At 41.0% G+C, this 18,258-nt stretch overlaps 1 protein-coding gene across 2 annotated transcripts in view; it reads right to left on the reverse strand.

Annotated features, from left to right (window-relative positions):
* gpc1b (glypican 1b) overlaps nt 1–18,258 on the reverse strand; it is a 67,517-nt gene that overhangs the window by 17,469 nt on the left and 31,790 nt on the right. For both annotated transcript variants that reach the window (XM_069157270.1, XM_069157269.1), the window contains one exon: nt 10,424–10,582. In XM_069157270.1, the coding sequence (XP_069013371.1) occupies nt 10,424–10,582 (159 nt within the window). The remainder of the gene's footprint in view (nt 1–10,423; nt 10,583–18,258) is intronic.

The raw sequence follows: 18,258 nt of genomic DNA on the forward strand, positions 1-18,258 counted from the left end.
AAAAATGGCTGTAATTTAACTATTGGCTCCTGTCATGCTTTATGGTCAAATCCTGTGGTTTGTCTTTCTCACCGGTATAATGATGAAAGCAAATGCAACTTAACATATTTTTTTTTTAAGTTTAGCATCATCCTATATTTTAATGTGAACACTGTAAGAAAGAAATAAAGCCAAGTAACTATTTCATTTTAAGTCTGCATTTAAGATGGAAAAAAAAGAAAAAAGAGTGGTAGGCCAGGTTCAAACAGCGAGATATAGCCTTTTAAATAAATGAGCTCCCTAATTATAGCTAGAGACCTCAGAGCACAGGACGAAAGGCAGTTTTACGTGTGATGCAAATCACTTCTTAGCTTATAAAGCTCAGTGAGATAAATGTTCCTGACATGCAGCAGCTGTATGTCCAGTGTTTGTTTAGCAGCAGCTGCCTGACACATCATTCCCCCGTTGCCCGACCTCCTGTCACTCAAACTATCTGCGCAGCTCTGAACCAGCCTCGGAGTACCAGGAGGGCTGTATCTATGTCGCTCACAGGAGAACACGCATTCGTGCGAGCCGCCACACGAACTCATATTTCCAGAAGTCAGCAGAAAAGCACATGCGCACAGAGCAGCTAACTTCAAAGTGACAGCACATTCACATGTACACATAGGAGACCCCCACACAAACGCACACTCGCACTACCCAGAGTGCACAGTGGCAGGCAGACAGACAGACGGGAAGCTGCTGTGACAGGTGCAGATTTGCTTTTAATCCCCGTTCGAATTTATTCCTGCTGTGTACTGTCAGCCATACTTTAAACGGCTCTAAGTCTGTTTAAGTGAAATGGGTTTCAGCAGATGTAGTTCCATGCGGGTGATGGAGTGAAGTTGTTTTTCCCAATAAATGAATTATCAGCTTCTTTTTTTTTTTTTTTAATTTACAGTGTTAATTTGTCTGGGGCATGTTTTTAAGTGCTCCGGGATCACCACGTGGGGAGGGCAGATCTTGGGTAAATGGTACCATGCTGTCCAGTTCTCCTCTGCCCTTCAGCTCAAGTGAGTAATGATCATCATTAGTATGACATAAAAACCCCTGTGCATGTGTGTGCGCTCGTGCTAGTGTGTGTGGAAATGACCTTTCTCATTCTTCATCTGTTTGTGTCTCCATGACTCAGGGAGCCACGGGCTCATCCCTTCCTACACCCATCCTTTCTCTCCTCAGTCTCACCCACAATCCTGCATCATCCCTCAGAGCCTAACCTCCACCTTCTACCATCTGCTCTCGAGGGAGGGAGTGATGGGAGAGGACACTTAATTGTTTATATCCCAGCAGTCTGGGTGTGGAGGGGTCAAAAAGGGGACAAACTAAAGTTGGAACGGTTGTGCCTTTTCACTCATTTTAGAGAACATCAAATTGCTCGTTTTCGAGAGAAAATCGTAGCACTCTGGAATTCAATCAGGTTACTTAATGGTCATCTTTTAATGGCTAAAACTCATTCAAAAATAACAGTTGTTGAGTCTATTGACAGCACTAGGCTAACGCATTTCCCTCGCAATTATACAACCTTCATCTGCTTGGAACCAAACAAGGCATGCTTGTATATAAACTCAAACTCTAATTTGCCAATTCAATTTTTGAGGCTCGTCCTCCAAAAAAAAAAAAAAAAAAAAAAACCTGGTTTTTTTTTGTCGAAGCAGCTTATTATGACTTACAGTTAGGTTTCAAGTTAATCAAATCTTGCACATGCACAAATCATGAAAACCTGTTGTCCTGGAGAAGCGACTCAGTCCCGTTGACTCCAATGTAATGTTAGTTTTTCCTTGTTAGGAGGAGCGTTGGCTGGATGGTTCACCAGAACAGTGCACCTGGTTGCAGGAGACCTCTGTTCGCTTCCCATTTCCGACCATGAGTTGGAACTGTTTTTTAAAACGGTGTTCACTGTTGACATGATGACGAAGGTTGCATAACTTCATGGAAGTAATAACTTTGCCACTGTTTAAGTCATAATTTGAACCAAAACAAGTATTTTTCTCCAACAAAGTGTTTTGTTATACCTAACCTTACCAGGGCGCTAATTTAAGAAACACTCCTGTGGGTTGTTTTTGAGGGTAGGAACAAATGGCATTTTTGGTCATATGCATTGCAGGACGTGTTACGATTTGATTTACTGTATACAGTATAGCTATAAATAATGAAGCAGACCTTATCGCTCATAAATTTGCATCAAAGGGATTTACATGCCGTACAACATAGTACGCCCTTTGTGTCCATTATAATTTTAATAGTAAAGAGTTGGTTTGGCCACCGAAGGACACATGACAATTTCACCATATGCTGTGTATCAAGTCGAATCATATTATAACATCCTTCCTAAAATGTATGTTGTCTATATTTAACTCCAATGAATATAAATGTGTACAGTGAGCAACTGAGTTTGTCCTGAAAGTGATGTAGTCTTCTATAATTTTCCACATGATTTGCATCACCGCATTACATGTTTATATATCCCTTTTGATATCATGATAATATTTCAACTGTATCACCCAGCTCTGTTCCAGAGACCAACCACATTGACTGCAGTCTCTCATAATTAACACCAAAAACTTTTCTTTAATGTGACAGTAAATCAGGAAAATCGCTCAAGCTACACCATCACATTCTGGTTTTCAATCTTGTTATCCCTTTAACACACACACACACACACACACACACACACACACACACACACACACAGAGAGACACAGTCAGAACAAGCTAAGTGAAGCGTGTGTGTCTTAATGACTTTCTTCCTGCGGTGAGAGGGGAGTTAATGATTTCATTTGTAACCACTCTGAGCCTCACATCCAGGCCACCTTGGCATGTCAGAGGCTTATTTTAACTCTATTCCTACCTTCTCTTATCCTGCTGTTTCTAAATCTGATTAGACACGTTCACACTCTTTTAAAGTGCACGCTAAATCCCTCATATTACAGAAAATTACTTTCAGGTATTCCACAGTCTTCTATACTCTCTGGGTCTTTGATGAATCAATACAGGTCTTTACACCTGAAAAGAAGCCTCTACCTCCATTTGACCTCTTTCCATGCCTATCTTTAGTCCCCCCCCCCCCCCCCTTACTATCCCAGTTAAGTTATTGACAAGGGATTCTGTGTAACACAGAGGTACCAGTTGTGTTCCTCCAGCTGCCAATAACTCTTACTTAGGGCTTGGCCTGATCTCAAGTTACTTTTTCTCATGAAGGAACTAACTGGCTGTAGCTACTCATTCTACAAAGGGCTTAGAAGGTCTGGTAACATTTACCACGGTCTAAAAAAGTTGGAGCTCGTACCAGTGGATTGAAAAACATGATCACAATTTTTGGTGTGATTAGGCAATCACAGGCAGAGAATCAACTGCAGATTCTTGTCTATTCTCAATTCACTCCCTAGTCTCCAGTAAAAGTCTTTTCGGTTGTTTGATCCCTCTAATTGGAACAAACATTTTGGAATTGGAACTAACATTGCCTTGCATGTGCAACAAATGTCTCAAAGTGCTCTGGTCCACCCAGAAGTACTAAAAGTACTAAAAACTACTATATACAATCTATATTATGAGAATAGCTTTTTTTTTTTTTTTTTTTATTACAAGGTTGTTGCAAAAGATCCACACAGCCAACCAAAGGAAATGGAAGAAAAATGAAAGGAGATGCCAATGTTGACATGGAAGCTTGAGCACACTGGTACTCACAGAGGCTCATAGACTGACTCACATACAGTAAAGAGCCATAAATAACAAACTAGCAGCGAAACATGACAGATCGGCTGAGGTCTGGCAGAGGACCACAGACTTACAAAGGAAGATTGAGTAGAAACGGGAGATCAGAATGAAAGCGAGCGAGGGAGGAAAATAGGGCTATAAAGGCAGCAATTGTATATCTCTTCCATATCTTACAGCCTTAATTATATTTGTCCATTTGACAAGTGCTGAAAGATTGTATTAGCTGGATGGTTGTTTGGCAGAGAACAGAGGCAGAGAGCAAACAATGAGGCATATGCCAAGAGAATAAGGAGGAGAAAATCAGGTGGAACTGAAGCATTCAAAAAATAAAAAGCACTCCATTCAGTACATCTGCTGAGGCTGTATGGTCCCTTTGCATTTGTTAATTTATGTTTTTAGCTGCATCAAGATCTGATCTACATCAACATTTAGAATGATGGTGATTGGCTGAAGGCTGCCATGGCTTTTGAAGATCATTCAAAGCCTGTCAAGGAATATTAGGCATCAGCATGGTGAAATGCGATACATTCATGTGACTCAAAGGCATTACAACTCCTATTGTAGCCCCCAGCTGACACAGGGCATGACACGGGGTAAACCTTGGATGAGCCTAATTGGCAACAAGTTTACCCTTACTTGACCTTGGCCCCTAGCCTACTTTTCTATCTTATATAAATGACCTATATTTTATATATACGGTTGTTGTCCTGCTAACTAACAAACAGCCAGGGAAAGAGCCACAACCCAAAAACATCCTCTGTGTTGAGTAATTCTCGAGTGGAGGGAATTTATGGAAGGCTGCGTGAATGACACATTGCTGTAATGATTCAGCAATAATCTGTCCCCCATCCACAAGTACCCGGAATCATTGGTCTTTCCCTTTATTTCCCTCCCTATGCAAGGATGATGACAAATTAAAAACAACAGGCACAAACAAACTCTGCTGTCCTGGGTACAGCAAATGCACAAATGACGATCTGGGAGCCATTAGACTGTTTATGAGTCAGACTGAGTCTCCATCAATAACAACGCTTATCACACACATACTGTGCCCCGGGAACACTGCAAGCCCCTTGGTCAGAATTTAGATACTATTCAAAGCTCCCTTATATTAAACAAGCCGACACATCACATAATGCATGTCATTTATCAGCAGCCTCTCTGTGGAAGTCTTTATTCCACTTTCTCTGTCTCTTTTCCTGGCTGACATTATGCACCATTTACCCATGCCTGTTTCTTTTTCTATCCATCTGGTTCTCTTTTTTAGCTTTTTTCCTTCGCTTGTTTCCTGCCGAACTCCATGCCCTTGCCCTCACTATCATTTCGTTCTCCTTTTCCCTCTATCTCAACTTAATTTCCACTGCTTGCCCCAATACCATCCTTTCTCACGCAGCCCTCCTCTTTCTCCCTCTGTCTCACTTTGTCTCTCTTTCATTCTATCCTTCCAAGGCGCCATCGGTCCTAGTGAGTAATGTGTTTGGCATAATTAGGCCAGTGTACTCCAGGTCCCCACCGACATGATTTGCATGCAGATAAAATGATCCAATCAAGCACCACAATGGGACCAAATGTCCTTGTCTCTTATGACATCATCAGAGGTGACCCTGAAAGCAGGAAATTAGAAGGTGGGTGGTGGGAGGTGGGAGTGAATCAGATCGGTTGCCTAATTGTAGGACTATTGCAACACAGATGTACAATTTGGAGGCGAAAAACTCAAGGCTACGTTTCTTTTAAAGCAACCTAAAGCCAATTAATTAAGTATGTCTTGCTAAAGCGAATGCAGTTTATTACAGTAAACATTAATGAAGGTTATGGCTTGGGTGATGTGTTTTTGTTGAAACCATTTTAGATTCAGCTTAATGATCATTTTTAATGATGCAGTTTGTGGTATTGTGGCCAAATTTTATTGAACTTTAGTGGGATGTGCCCGATACATCTTTCATTTGCAAGTTACTAAAGCCATTCTTATTCAGTCCAGCATGTAGCCAAACCATGCAATACCCCCGTCAGTCCATTAGAGGATGCAGTGTCAGTGTCAAGTTTTGTCTCGCCTTGGCATGAAAAGTGCCTGCATGCATGACCAGGGTAGGAAAAGGTCATGCGTGACCGTCATGTGATAGAGGTCATTTGATGAGGTACAAAAGTGATAAAAGACTAAGTTCACCCAGGAGACCAGGGTGTGAGTCCATGTGAAAGTGATGTGGATTTATTTAATCAACATTTTTTTATAACCCTAACCCAAGTTGCTTTTGTGCCTTACTCTAACCATGTCATTTCCCCCCCCCCCCCCCCCCTTTAACCTAAACACGTTTTTTTCCACACCTAAGCATAGCAAAACGTGACACCGACACAGTATGCTGTGGTGGATTCATGGGCATATTATACGATTTGGTGTGATAACGGGTTGTCTTGTTGGATGTTATTAGAATTGCTAATTAGATATCTGGTACACTATTCTTTAATACAAAAATAAATTAAAAAAAAATGAAGAAAAAAGACAGGACAGGCTGCTGCTTGCTGTTAGCCAATGGCAATATGACTTCCTTAATCTGCTTCATGTGATGCTCATGGATTGCTCCCTCTCATTCTTTCTCCACGGGAGAACATGCTGTCAGTTAACAGGCCAGCTGGGAGATGTTCAGAGCTCTACTTTAATGAATAAATAAGCAAGTCCTACTAGACATGAGTGTGCCCATTAACCAACCATCCACCCAGTACTTCAAATCAAATTAAGCTCTATGACCACGGATTTGCCAGCTGAAATGGGCTGAAACACATTGGCCAATAGGCCTATGGCCTCTCGTTAGTTTGATGTGCCAGAGTGTGTGTGTGTTTGTATGAATCACTCAAGTCTTAAATTAAGATGAAACAAAAGTTCCATCCATCCATTCTTACATTCTTCCCTCCCTTCCTCCCTCAGTCAGTCCGTCCGTCCTTCCATAACCAACCAACCAACCAAAGCAACTGACCAACCAAACCGCAATCAATGCATACAGTGGTTTTCAAGTTATTTTTTGACATCAGCAAAGGACAGATAGAATCTAGTAAAAGGGTGCTTGAGAGTTACATAGTTTCTGGCCTGACAATAAGAGCTTCATAGCAATTCAATTCTTTGATTCTTTAGTCAATGCCCACACAAGCCAAGTTTTGGAGGGCCTCAAGTTTTGGGAGCAGGAAGATCAGGTTGTTTGAAGTTGTATGCTTGATCTGTTTGGTGTAAACAAGATTCCCTTCATAAAAAGTATACATCTACATATATGGCTGCGGTAAACTTGAACATGCACGCACGCACGCACACACACACACACACACACACACACACACACACACACACACACACACGCACACACACACACACACACACACACAAACACAAACACACACACACACAGTGTGCACATAGATATCCAGATGTCACTGATGGCACCATTAGGCCACACGCCACCTGCCAGGTTTAAGGCATTCCGTCTGTCTAACACACCTGGCTGCCATCTAACACATAGCTCCCTTTGGTGCCATCACTCTCAGTGTCCTCCATGACCTTTTCCCTCTCACTTTCATATGTCACCCCATCTCTCTTTCTCTGTTTAGCTCTTTTACACTCTTTCTGGCAACCGCTCTCCATTTCTACCCATTTATCTCTCACCCTCCTCGTTGTTCTGCCTTTATGTCCCCTTTCTCTCCGGACCTTTCATCCTTCCATCTGTTTAATATTCACTCTGTCCTCTCCGTCACCCAACGTCTTTGTTTAATTTGTCTCCTTGGCATTATGTATCGCATCTTTGTTTAACACAATATATTGTTTAGTTTGTACCGCTTACATGTTATAAATGACGGTTGAATACCAAACCACATGTACACATATTGTATATAAAAAAAAAAAAAATCCCTTTCAGTCACTCAGTAACACAATAAATTACAAACTTACAAACACATAAACACATATCTGAATGCTCACATATATACACTGTACAAACTCTGAGGCCCAGAGCCAGCTGTATATGAGCATGCTAGTCCTCTAATCTGTGGCTTGGTTCTTCTTCCAAAGTCCCTCAACCTAAAAAGGCCTGACTGGGCTGGAACAGTAACACCCTACACTTAGCCACATGGCGCTAGCTAGCCCACACCCTGCTAAACACAGCCAGATGTGCACAGACTGGAAGCATGGTACAATGTCACTTTACTGTCCCGTGACCGTATGAACACAAATCTCTTTTCAAGGCAGGGCAAGGAATAATTTAATCTTCACCTAATTTTAACTGTATGTCTCTACCTTAACCTTGCAACATAGTTTGAGTCTAAAAACCTTAATCCAACTAAAACCACTTTTAAAACACAAAAAAGGTGACGGCTCAGTCACCAGTAGTGCTTTAACTATAGCCTGAAGCAGAAGTCACGTGTCTTATTTTCCACTTTTCAACAGCTAAGACTAACAACAGGATGCCTTTAAGAAGAATGGCTGGATCTTGCCAAATTGCTAGTCATGAGGCAGCAAATGTGACATATTATGGTCTAATTAACCCCAGTCTATTGCGCAGCTCTGCTCGAGGACGCAGCCTACGGCAGATGGTTTTTAGACCTCAAGGTCTCAACACACACATAGTTCTCCCTCTGTGAACTCATGCCTTCCCCATCTGATGCTCATCGGGGTAAGATTAGGGAATGTGAAAAACAGGAATAAAAAAATATAAAATGAACATTTTGGAGAGAAAAGGATACATGGGAGTAGATTTGTCATCAATAAGATAGAAAATTTTAATTAATTTTCTCTTTCAAAGCAGCAGCAGCTATCAGAAATGTGTAAAAACATGTCACTCAAGCGTACGCGAACAAAAACACGCCACAAATGACTTCATTGTGAGGCACCACAACTTACTGCGTTCATGATGTGTGTCTGTCTGTTTTTGTCTTTGAGTTTATGGATGCAAATCATGAGAATGTGTAGAGGTTGCAGCTGAGTGTTGCTTGAATGTGTCTGTGTTGTTTACTGGCTCTGCTGTGCTAAATGAGGTGTTTCCCTGAAGAATGGGAAAGTTCAAGAACTGCAGGATGACATAAACTAACTTAGAGAGTATTTGTATGTCTTGGACTGGTTTTTGTGTGTATGCGTATGTGTGTGCTTCTGCTTTGGTGAGGTGACTGTATCCTTTTGGCACAGCAACAGCACCGTGAGTGAAAAGGAGGGGCCATGAAAAAGGAGGACACAAAACGATAGAAGAAGAGTAAACAAATGTCACTCAGCCTCTAATCACTGTGATCTTAAAAGGTCAGGCTAACTAGCCAAGCTCAGAGCCCCAGCTGACAGATCCATTGTCACAAACTGGCCAAGGGGAACAAGTGGAGCACAGAGACACCCCTCTATTAACTGGAGCAAGTCATTAGACACAAATAATTGCCTTGGTGTACCCATGTTCTAACACTAAAAATCCCTCTCTGCTTCTTTCTGTCTCTGTCTCTGTCTTTTCATCTCCAACACTTGAGGGGTTGGAATTAAGACCTGATTCTAGTTCGTACCAGACAATAATAAGAACATACAGTTCTTATACAATAATAAGAACATACAGTATGCTGCCAATGTGCAATAGTGTCCTACTTGGAACAACTTGCATGACATTTTACTTGATAACATTTACTTGAATAAGCTCTGTGTTGGGTTGCGTTCTGTGCTTAAAATAAACATTAAAACCCAGTACTGTGAATTGCAAAAAAATGTGTTTATGCTTATTTTTACGGTTGGTGGTTTTAACCAGATTACTTACAATCAGTTTGTTGAGTTTGTTTTTTCGTAGAAAGAACAGCGGCATTATTGAATATAAAATCAAAAAACATCTTCCATATATTTTCATTAATTCCTGATTCCCTTCAGGAGACTATCAATGAAAACTTGGTCGCTAATTCTTTTATCAATTTAAATTGAATAGTTAAACACACTGCATTTGTGATACTGGGCGATTGATAGCCGACAAAGCTGTGCAACCAGGGATGTTGTATGGTATTCTTAAACCACCAATATTTCCCAGTATTTTATCATAACATTTTTTTTCTGTGGCTCTGCCTTTACATTCAGAAAGTTACTTCTAGAGATTTATTGGTAACAAAGTAATAAGAAAATTATATCAACCTCTGTTGAAGCATGAAAGAAGATCAATCTGCAGACTATATAACTGTGTAGAATTTATCTCTTACAGTTACTGTCATTCTGTGTGTGTGTGTGTATGTATATGTCTGCATTTTTGTATGTGCTGGGCATGATCAGGGTTAAAATGTAAAATGAGAAACACTGACAACACTACAAGCACTGTACATTCTCATTCTCTTGCTCATCTCAGTACTTCAAACCCGATATTATGGCAAACCGTGTAATACACCCGTCAGTCCACTAGAGGATACTGTGTCAGTGTCATGTTTAGGCAACAGAACTTCTTGGTTAGGGTTAGGAAAAGTAATAGAACGTATTTAACAAGTTCTTTGTTTGTTTAATCCAACTTCCTCGCTACTTGGACTTCTCTCTTTCTACTTTATCACACGATCTCTTGCTTCGACTCTTGTCGCACATGCGTGTAATTTTCACACCTCGGCGAGGCAAAACGTGACACTGCCACAGTATCCTCTAGTGGACTGATGGGTGTATTACATGCTTTGGTGTAGTACCGGGCTGTATACTTCTATTGCGAATACAAACACTCACCATCAAAGGCCTTGTACTGTCCAGTAAGTGAGGTCTGTAAGGAACGTCCAGCATCCTTGAGTAGCCCCTCCATCTCCTTGCGGCTCATCGTTGCCAGGTTGTCCTCCATGTCACTGGTACAGCAGGTGTAACCCTGAGGACAGATGCGGAGGTGCTCTCCTAGCAAAGGGAAAGGTGGGGACAGAAGAGTAGGAAGGGTGGGAAGGTGGTGGAGGAAAGAAAAGGGAGGAGGTGGTGGAGGAAAGAAAAGGGAGGACAGAAAGCAGCAAAAACAAGGAAAGGAAACATGGCATTAGCATTACGTGGTTCCATCAGTCCAGTCAGCATTCAACAACAAAACTGAGATTAACAGTCCCTGTGTTGCTGCTGTATAAAATACTCAACAGTGACTATGAACATGACAGAACTAAATTAGCTGCATTGGCTGTTTTTAGGGTCTTTAACCCATCCTGCTGGCAGGCAAGAAGGCAGGACTGCAAAATGTGGAGAACTCTCTTTCAGGAGTACGCCATCAGTTTCACTCCCATACAGTTTTAATGACACTCCTACACGCATGCCTGTGCATGTATTTGCAGACATTTGCACACACACACACACACACACACACAATTACACAAACTCGGGAAACTGCAAAAGTAGAAAGGATCTATAAGGTCAGACTTTGTGTGTGTTCATATGCACGCACAACCAAAAATCATATCAGAATTTCAACAATATATAATGCTTATAACAAACATTTTTACTTTTCATGATTCCTCCCCACTGTTACTATTTCCAGATACAAACACACATACAGACACACTCATATTATAACCTCGCACAGGCACACAATGATCAAAAACAATGCATTGTACTTTGTAGAGTAGGCTACGACAAATTACTTGGAGGCATATCTGGCAAGAAGAGAAAATAATGAAGGCTTTAGATTATTATGTCTAACACAAAGACGATAAAGACATTATAAAGCTCCTTTCTTGCCAAACATAAAAATGTGTTTTAAAGCTTCTTATTCACCCACACGGGCAAAACCACACAGACAAACATCAAAAAGGCTGCAGCAAGTATGCAGATAGGATAGAAGCCCTTTCTGAGCTCAGTTCTTCTCCTCAGGGAGCATAGAATTCGTATATTTTTGCTCAGTGTGTGCTGTTATTTATGTAGACGTATTGGAAGTTTTAATACAAATATATATTGTTTACAGTCTCTCCAATTGGGCATTGCTGGAAATCCCTTTCCCCACTGTATTTGATATGGACTTCTAACACAGCCACACACACATGTATTTCCTTTGGATTAGTGTCCGTCTTTCTATTGTATTTCTCAACTAACCATCATAATGTTGCTCATATGAACCATGGACCATTGTTCTTAACTATTATAATTATTATTTATTTTGATTCTCAGTGAACAAACTCAGGATTTAGGTTATAGTTTATAGGCCATCTCTATGTATCCTAAGCATTTAAACAGCACAATCGTAGCAACAGCAATTGAGAAAGGAAACTTGTTTTTCTGCAACATTGTCACGACTGAAAAAAAACACAAGACCATACTTTGCTGTTAAACCTACTTGGACAGAATACAACTATAAAATGTGCAACATACAGTAAAACAACCAACAATGTTTTATTATGTTCATGATAGTAACACATTCTTTTAAGACAAGATCTTTGTCTGTTCTATGTATTGGTAAAAGACTGAAGTCTAATAAGTCAAAGATATGCTAAGCTAAGTTACATATTTTAGTTAAGCAAGTATAAGTCTCAGTCTAATCATCCAAAAATGTACAGCTTCCAGATACTGATCAGGAATTTCCATGTGTTTCTAGGGGACCTCAGTGCTGTGGTACTAGTGGATGGGGGTGGGCAGTTATTTTAAAACCTATTTATTTACAAATGTATTGTCTACCATCAAAATAATGATAACTAAAAATGGGTGGTACTGCACCTAAGAATTATAATGGTAGGGAAAACCACAAGTCTTGAAATGTTTACGTAACATGTCGGCTAACATCACTGAGCTTTACATGGCCTGAATAAAAGGCATATGCAAATTCAGTAAATACACATAAGTGCTGAATTAATGATTTAATGTCCCTCATTCTGTCATTAGCATGCACCTGGCAGAACCTCAGCTCAGGGCAAGTCTATAGGCACAGGGCTAGCATCGATCAGATCGATTTTGCCATCCTTTAAAAGCCAGTGATTTCTGTGCGCACTGGCTCAATGATTACAAGCAGGTTTTTCACATTAATTTACTGCACTTGTAGCCCAAGTTAATCACTTTGTACCCCTGTTCTGTCCACAACCTCAGCTGTGTTCTGCAGTCAATGTCTGCATGACAAGAAAATGTGCACTTCCCTGATTATGTGTCAACCAAGTTTCCATAACTATTCTTTAAGTGCCTCGTCCAGTCCAACTCTGAAGTGGAGCAATTAAAGGCAATTCTCCTCTTCGAACACCAAAGTGGGGAACATGCTGCCCAGACCAGAGGAGAAGGTGACATTGTGCATCTCGCAGCACCCTCTCATTTGTAATTATGTGACTCACACCCACACGCCATGGGAGACAGTTTGGATTTGGAGTAAGTCTTTGTGATTTGAGCGTCAAAAAAAATTGAGGGAGATGGCGAGGAAGTAAAGATGAGAGTACACAAAAAAATGGGGAAAAGCAGCAGACAGGGTGGCAGATTGCAGAGAAGAGTGAGAAGTAGCGTGAGAGAGAAGATTGATGGAGGAGTGGTAAGCAGCACTTTCATGGGTCAGCTGCAATCCGTCAGCCTCTGTGATGGCCATTTAAATGCCTGGACTGGTTTTAGCGTTTGTGTCTTATGGGCCTGTGGCCATGTCTTCCAGTGCAATCTGCTTGCTGCCTGCCATTTGAAGGACATTTGTGCAACAAACAAGAATATGAATAATACACTCACTCACGCACACACACACACATGGATAACAGGAGGTGTGAAGCTTCCCGATGCACCCAAACAGAAACAGCCTCTTCATTTTTATGTACAAATATTGGTGTGACGATTTTTAGTGCAGCCACAACATCTATAAAGTGGGGACATACAAAGGCGCACTCTCGTGGTCCTTGACACAGATCTGCCGTACAGCAGGAAAGGTCACCTGTAACAGAGCATTACATTTCCAGATGGCTAACCTAATAGTCAGCTCTAATGTTACAAACAGAGCATTTCACTCAGTAAACTTGTGTGTGTGTGTGTGTGTGTGTGTGTGTGTGTGTGTGTATGTGTGTGTGTGTGTGTGGAGTAAATGTATACTTACCAACCAGACATGGCTCTTCTACTCTCGTTCACTCTCTCTCTCACACACACACACACACACACACACACACACACACACACACACACACATTCAGTTTCATAGCTGAAGAATACTAGAGTAATCAGCAGTGAAGGGCGGGTCAGTCTTCAGTCTAAGCTCCAACAGCATCTTAAGGGCCACAACAATGAGGGCTGCTAATGCTAATGCTTAAAACATCCAATTCTCTCCGCTTATCATGCCAGACATATTCCATTTTCTGTACTTAGATAGCTTAACAAAACATGTTTTTATTACATACCACAGTACCCCTGCTCATACATTAGAGGTTGAGTCTTGTATTGACTCATTTCCAGCCTGCCCTCCTCTCTTCCTGTCTCTATTGTCCCTCGGTTTTTTTCTGCAGTCTGAAGAAACTTTATGGAATGCATGATAAACTGGAAGAATATGGTGAAAAATATCTGCCCCCACAAGAGACGGTGAATTACATCTTTGAAAGTGATTGCACTGTCGGTGTACGCAGATGAAACAAAACTACACATCAATAGGATTGGCTTAAAATGAAATGATCTATTCAAATTTATTTAAATTGTCAGAGTAGGTGTTCTGCAATAATCAGCCACCTTCTGCGAGGCCAATCAGTACAGAAATAGCAAGCCAATCATCTGGCCTCTCGTAAAATTACTTACATGCGTACACCTACTCCCCCCCAACCCAAACACGAATCTGTCCGTGAAGACACATTTACGGAAACTTAAGTGTTCACTGTAAATGCACAACAATCACTTCAGTCCCTTTTCTTTTGACAGACAAGGCTGTTAAATAGTGGGCAATTCCCTAACCATTAGCTTATCATTGTTCACCAGGGAGGAAGGCTCCTATTAAACGGCAATCTGGGAAGGCAGAATAAGATCGTGCACGCTGTGATAAAGCATGTTAGAGACAGACATTCAGAGGCTTTTAGATATGGTGGGAAACGCAGAGAGAAGGGAGGGCAACAGGAAATTAAGAATGACTCAAAACCTCATTGGTCTGGGAGAAGCAGAACAAAACAGAAGTCAAAATTATGGCCTTGTCTTGTTAGGTCAACATGAGTCAGTCGCTATTCAGTGTAGGTTTGTTTTTTTTCTGGTCTGTGGCCACTGAAAATATAATAAAAGTAAACACCAGTGTCTCTCAACATAATGCACTGTCATTGTGGCAGTTTATTTCACCATTTTGCACAATTTCATGCCATTTATTGTGGTGTGTTTTGATGCTGTATTTGTCCCAACTATTCAGAATGTGGTAATGTGCAGGTGTTATGCTGACTGAGACATTGTTTGCAATTTTCAGCTGGTCCATTCAGACACTGTGTTTTGGGCATGCCTCTAGTTATGCAGGTTATTCAAAATGGTAATTTATTTGTCCTCACACTGATGGAAAATTGAGCCATAGAATATACTTTTGTCATTGTTTTCTAATGAGGCTTTTTTTTGTGCCTTTAAACACTGTAGGGCTGCCTCCAAATAGCCGACTAAACATCAGTCAATGACCAAAGTCTCTGTTGACCAAGTTAACATTAGTCTTTTAGTCACAGGAAGAAAATTTATTTTTATATTGCACTATATATTGCACCTTGTCAGATATATTATAAATAACTAACAGACTCGTTTGTGACAGTCCGAGCCTTCCCCTTTCAGAAGGTGGCCATGTGAACTGAGGGTGACGTTGGTTCTTGTTGTGGGAAGTGAGCGACTGTCGTGAGTGGGAAGTAACATTAGCAGCATGTGGCCGCAGCCAATGTGAAGTGCATGCTGACAGCGGTGATCAAGTTTCTGTAATCAGCCATAAAGTGTAGAGATAAGCCCGAGTTTTAATATGCAAACTATCGAAGTGTTTTGCGCTGTGCTCGCTGCGCAGAAAAATAATGCCACAATATGATGTGTCTCTGCATCTCCTCATCACTGTTCTCCAGCTGACAGTAATTAGCAGCTAAGAGCCAGGCTGAAGTAAAAACACTTAAAAAACCAAAGCTCCTCCTATGACGGTTATGAGATCTGAAGAGGTAAAACATTGTGTGCATCTTCCACTTTCTCTTCCTCTCTCTCTTAACACAGACACACACATAATGTGCAGGTCCTCCCATGGCCTGGCTATGGATGATCTGTCAGTAGCCTTGACCCAGACACTGTTAAGTTAAGATGGACTATACTGTGTAGAAACAGAAAGAAAATGTCCAGTCTCCTTGCGCGTTGTTCTGACAATTTCAAAATTGCTTTTTCTGTTGGTTAACAGGAGGCTCGTTCTGTGTGCACTTGTAAAAGTTGTATTTTTAGGGCTCATTATTACAGTTTTGTATTTGCCTGTAATGTGGCACACTGTTAACAATGTTACGGAGAACTTCCCTAATCAGAAAAGAACTTAAACCTTTGTCTTATGTCCAAAGACATATATATGTTTAGGTAATTTAATGAATATCTTAACTGAGCCACGTTGACTAATGGCTTGAACTAATGACTACTAGTGGATTAGGAGACTCTGTATTAGGGCCCCTTAAACACTGTAAATCTTTAAGTCATTCCATATTATGGCAAATAGTTCAAAAGGAGAAGCAGCAATTAACAATATTGTTTTGCAGACGATAACAGTTGCTGAGCCTGTTCATTTTCAAAAAGTTTGCACATTACCTTGTGTAAGCAGGTAACCATAAATAACTTCTGTCTAGATCTATGGAAATGTGGGACTATTTACATATATCTGTTCTACACTGTCACGTGCAACTGTTCTGTGTGCGATAATGGGAACAGAGGCTACACTCTTTTTTACCTTATTGCCTGGATACAAATGATATGCTACCTAGAGTGACCATGGATAGCTAATGCTGCTTGATGTTGCTCTGAAGAAAGAAAGAGCTCGATAATTCCCATTTGATGAGTTTTTTTGTTTTGTTTTGTTTTGTAATGAAATGTAATCACTAATGGGATAGTATCAAATTGCTTCAAACCCCATTCTTGCGCTAACAGTGTCATGTTTTGTATTTTGCCACTTGGTTGTTTTAGTTACTGGCATCTATAGATATTTTTAGATGTTGTCTATACTTACTGTAAATCTGTATCAAAATGTATCAGTTGCCATCAAATGCACATCTGACGTGTATCCATGCAAGTAATCTAGGAGTTAAAGTCAGATTACTAAGTACATAGAAACTACAGAATGTAAACATTTAAGTCACATTTTCAACAATTAGTTTTACTAAAAGAGATGGGAACCAATGCCATACTTGACAGTGAACCTTTTAGCCTGACACTACTGGTACTGATGATGATGGATAAGTATTGATACAGTATAGGAATTTAGGATGCATTACGTGTGAACAGTTGGTAAATGTCCATACTTCTCTGCTGAAGCATATTTGACAGGATGGTGTGATTTCGACTACAGACATAAGTGATGGCACCTAGTGATGACTGGCATTGCACAACTCACACTGTTTCAAACCATCCTATACAACATAATGTACTTGTGTGTTTGCACACGTGCATGAGTGTGCGCACATGCTGTGGGATCCGAGAGATTAGCAGCCTAATCCAGTCATTGGTGTGTGTGTGTGTGTGTGTGTGTGTGTGTGTGTGTGTGTGTGTGTGTGTGTGTGTGTGTGTGTGTGTGTGTGTGTGTGTGTGTGTGTCATCAGCGACGTGGATTATTGCCAGTGCCAATGGAAAACACCCATGGAAAACCAGGAATCACACGCATGCGCACACTTGAACAGTGGATTAGGGTTAAACAGATGAAATACAACAGGGCTATTTGGCAGCAGAGGTTGACATGTCTGATCAACCAACTGAACTGTACACACAGACATTTCGCATACCAGGGCGACAAATGCTCTTTACAGACATCACTGTGGTCTCTGTGTGACAGCTACCCCCCTGCATGCCAGGCATGCAGGGTCTGTCCACTTGTCCGTCTTTCTTTGTGCTTCTGACGTTCACACTCAGAGAATGACCCACATGCTACCCAGGCTTTCACCTAGACCCTAAATGCTCACCAGTCTTGTAATGTGAGCCAAGCAGAAAGTCACATAAATAGCTTCCTCGAGCCAGACGAGGCGGCGACCACACAACACATTAATAACACATTACTACTGAGGTCGACTGATCTTCCACTCGGCTTGCTTCAAGCTCACACTCGCTATGTTGACTGCTGACTGACCAAAGAGATATTAATTCATATAAATACAACTGTAGCAACAGACTGCTCTCTGCTGTCACACAAAACAGGTGGTCTTCCACTCACTTGACTCGAATCAGAATCATTTCAATTGGCTAGAAAAAGTTTGATCAGCTACTCATTTTAACTACAGGAAGTTAAGTGGATAATGTAATGGTGTGGACTGTGAGGAGTAAATTACTCAGTTAGAGTTGAATAGCTCTGGCTGTGATTAGCTCTAATAGTGGTCAGCCCATGTTAGCAATCGTCTGAAGAGAAAATGAGGGAGTTAAAGGAGGAGGGTGAAGCAAGAGGAAGGGATGCAACTTTGTAGAATGTCCCAGGAAAGGATAGGACAAAACAA

Source organism: Embiotoca jacksoni, unplaced genomic scaffold, assembly GCF_022577435.1.
Source record: "Embiotoca jacksoni isolate LCO1_2020_lvr unplaced genomic scaffold, fEmbJac1.0.p SCAF_22, whole genome shotgun sequence".
Taxonomy (NCBI): domain Eukaryota; kingdom Metazoa; phylum Chordata; class Actinopteri; family Embiotocidae; genus Embiotoca; species Embiotoca jacksoni.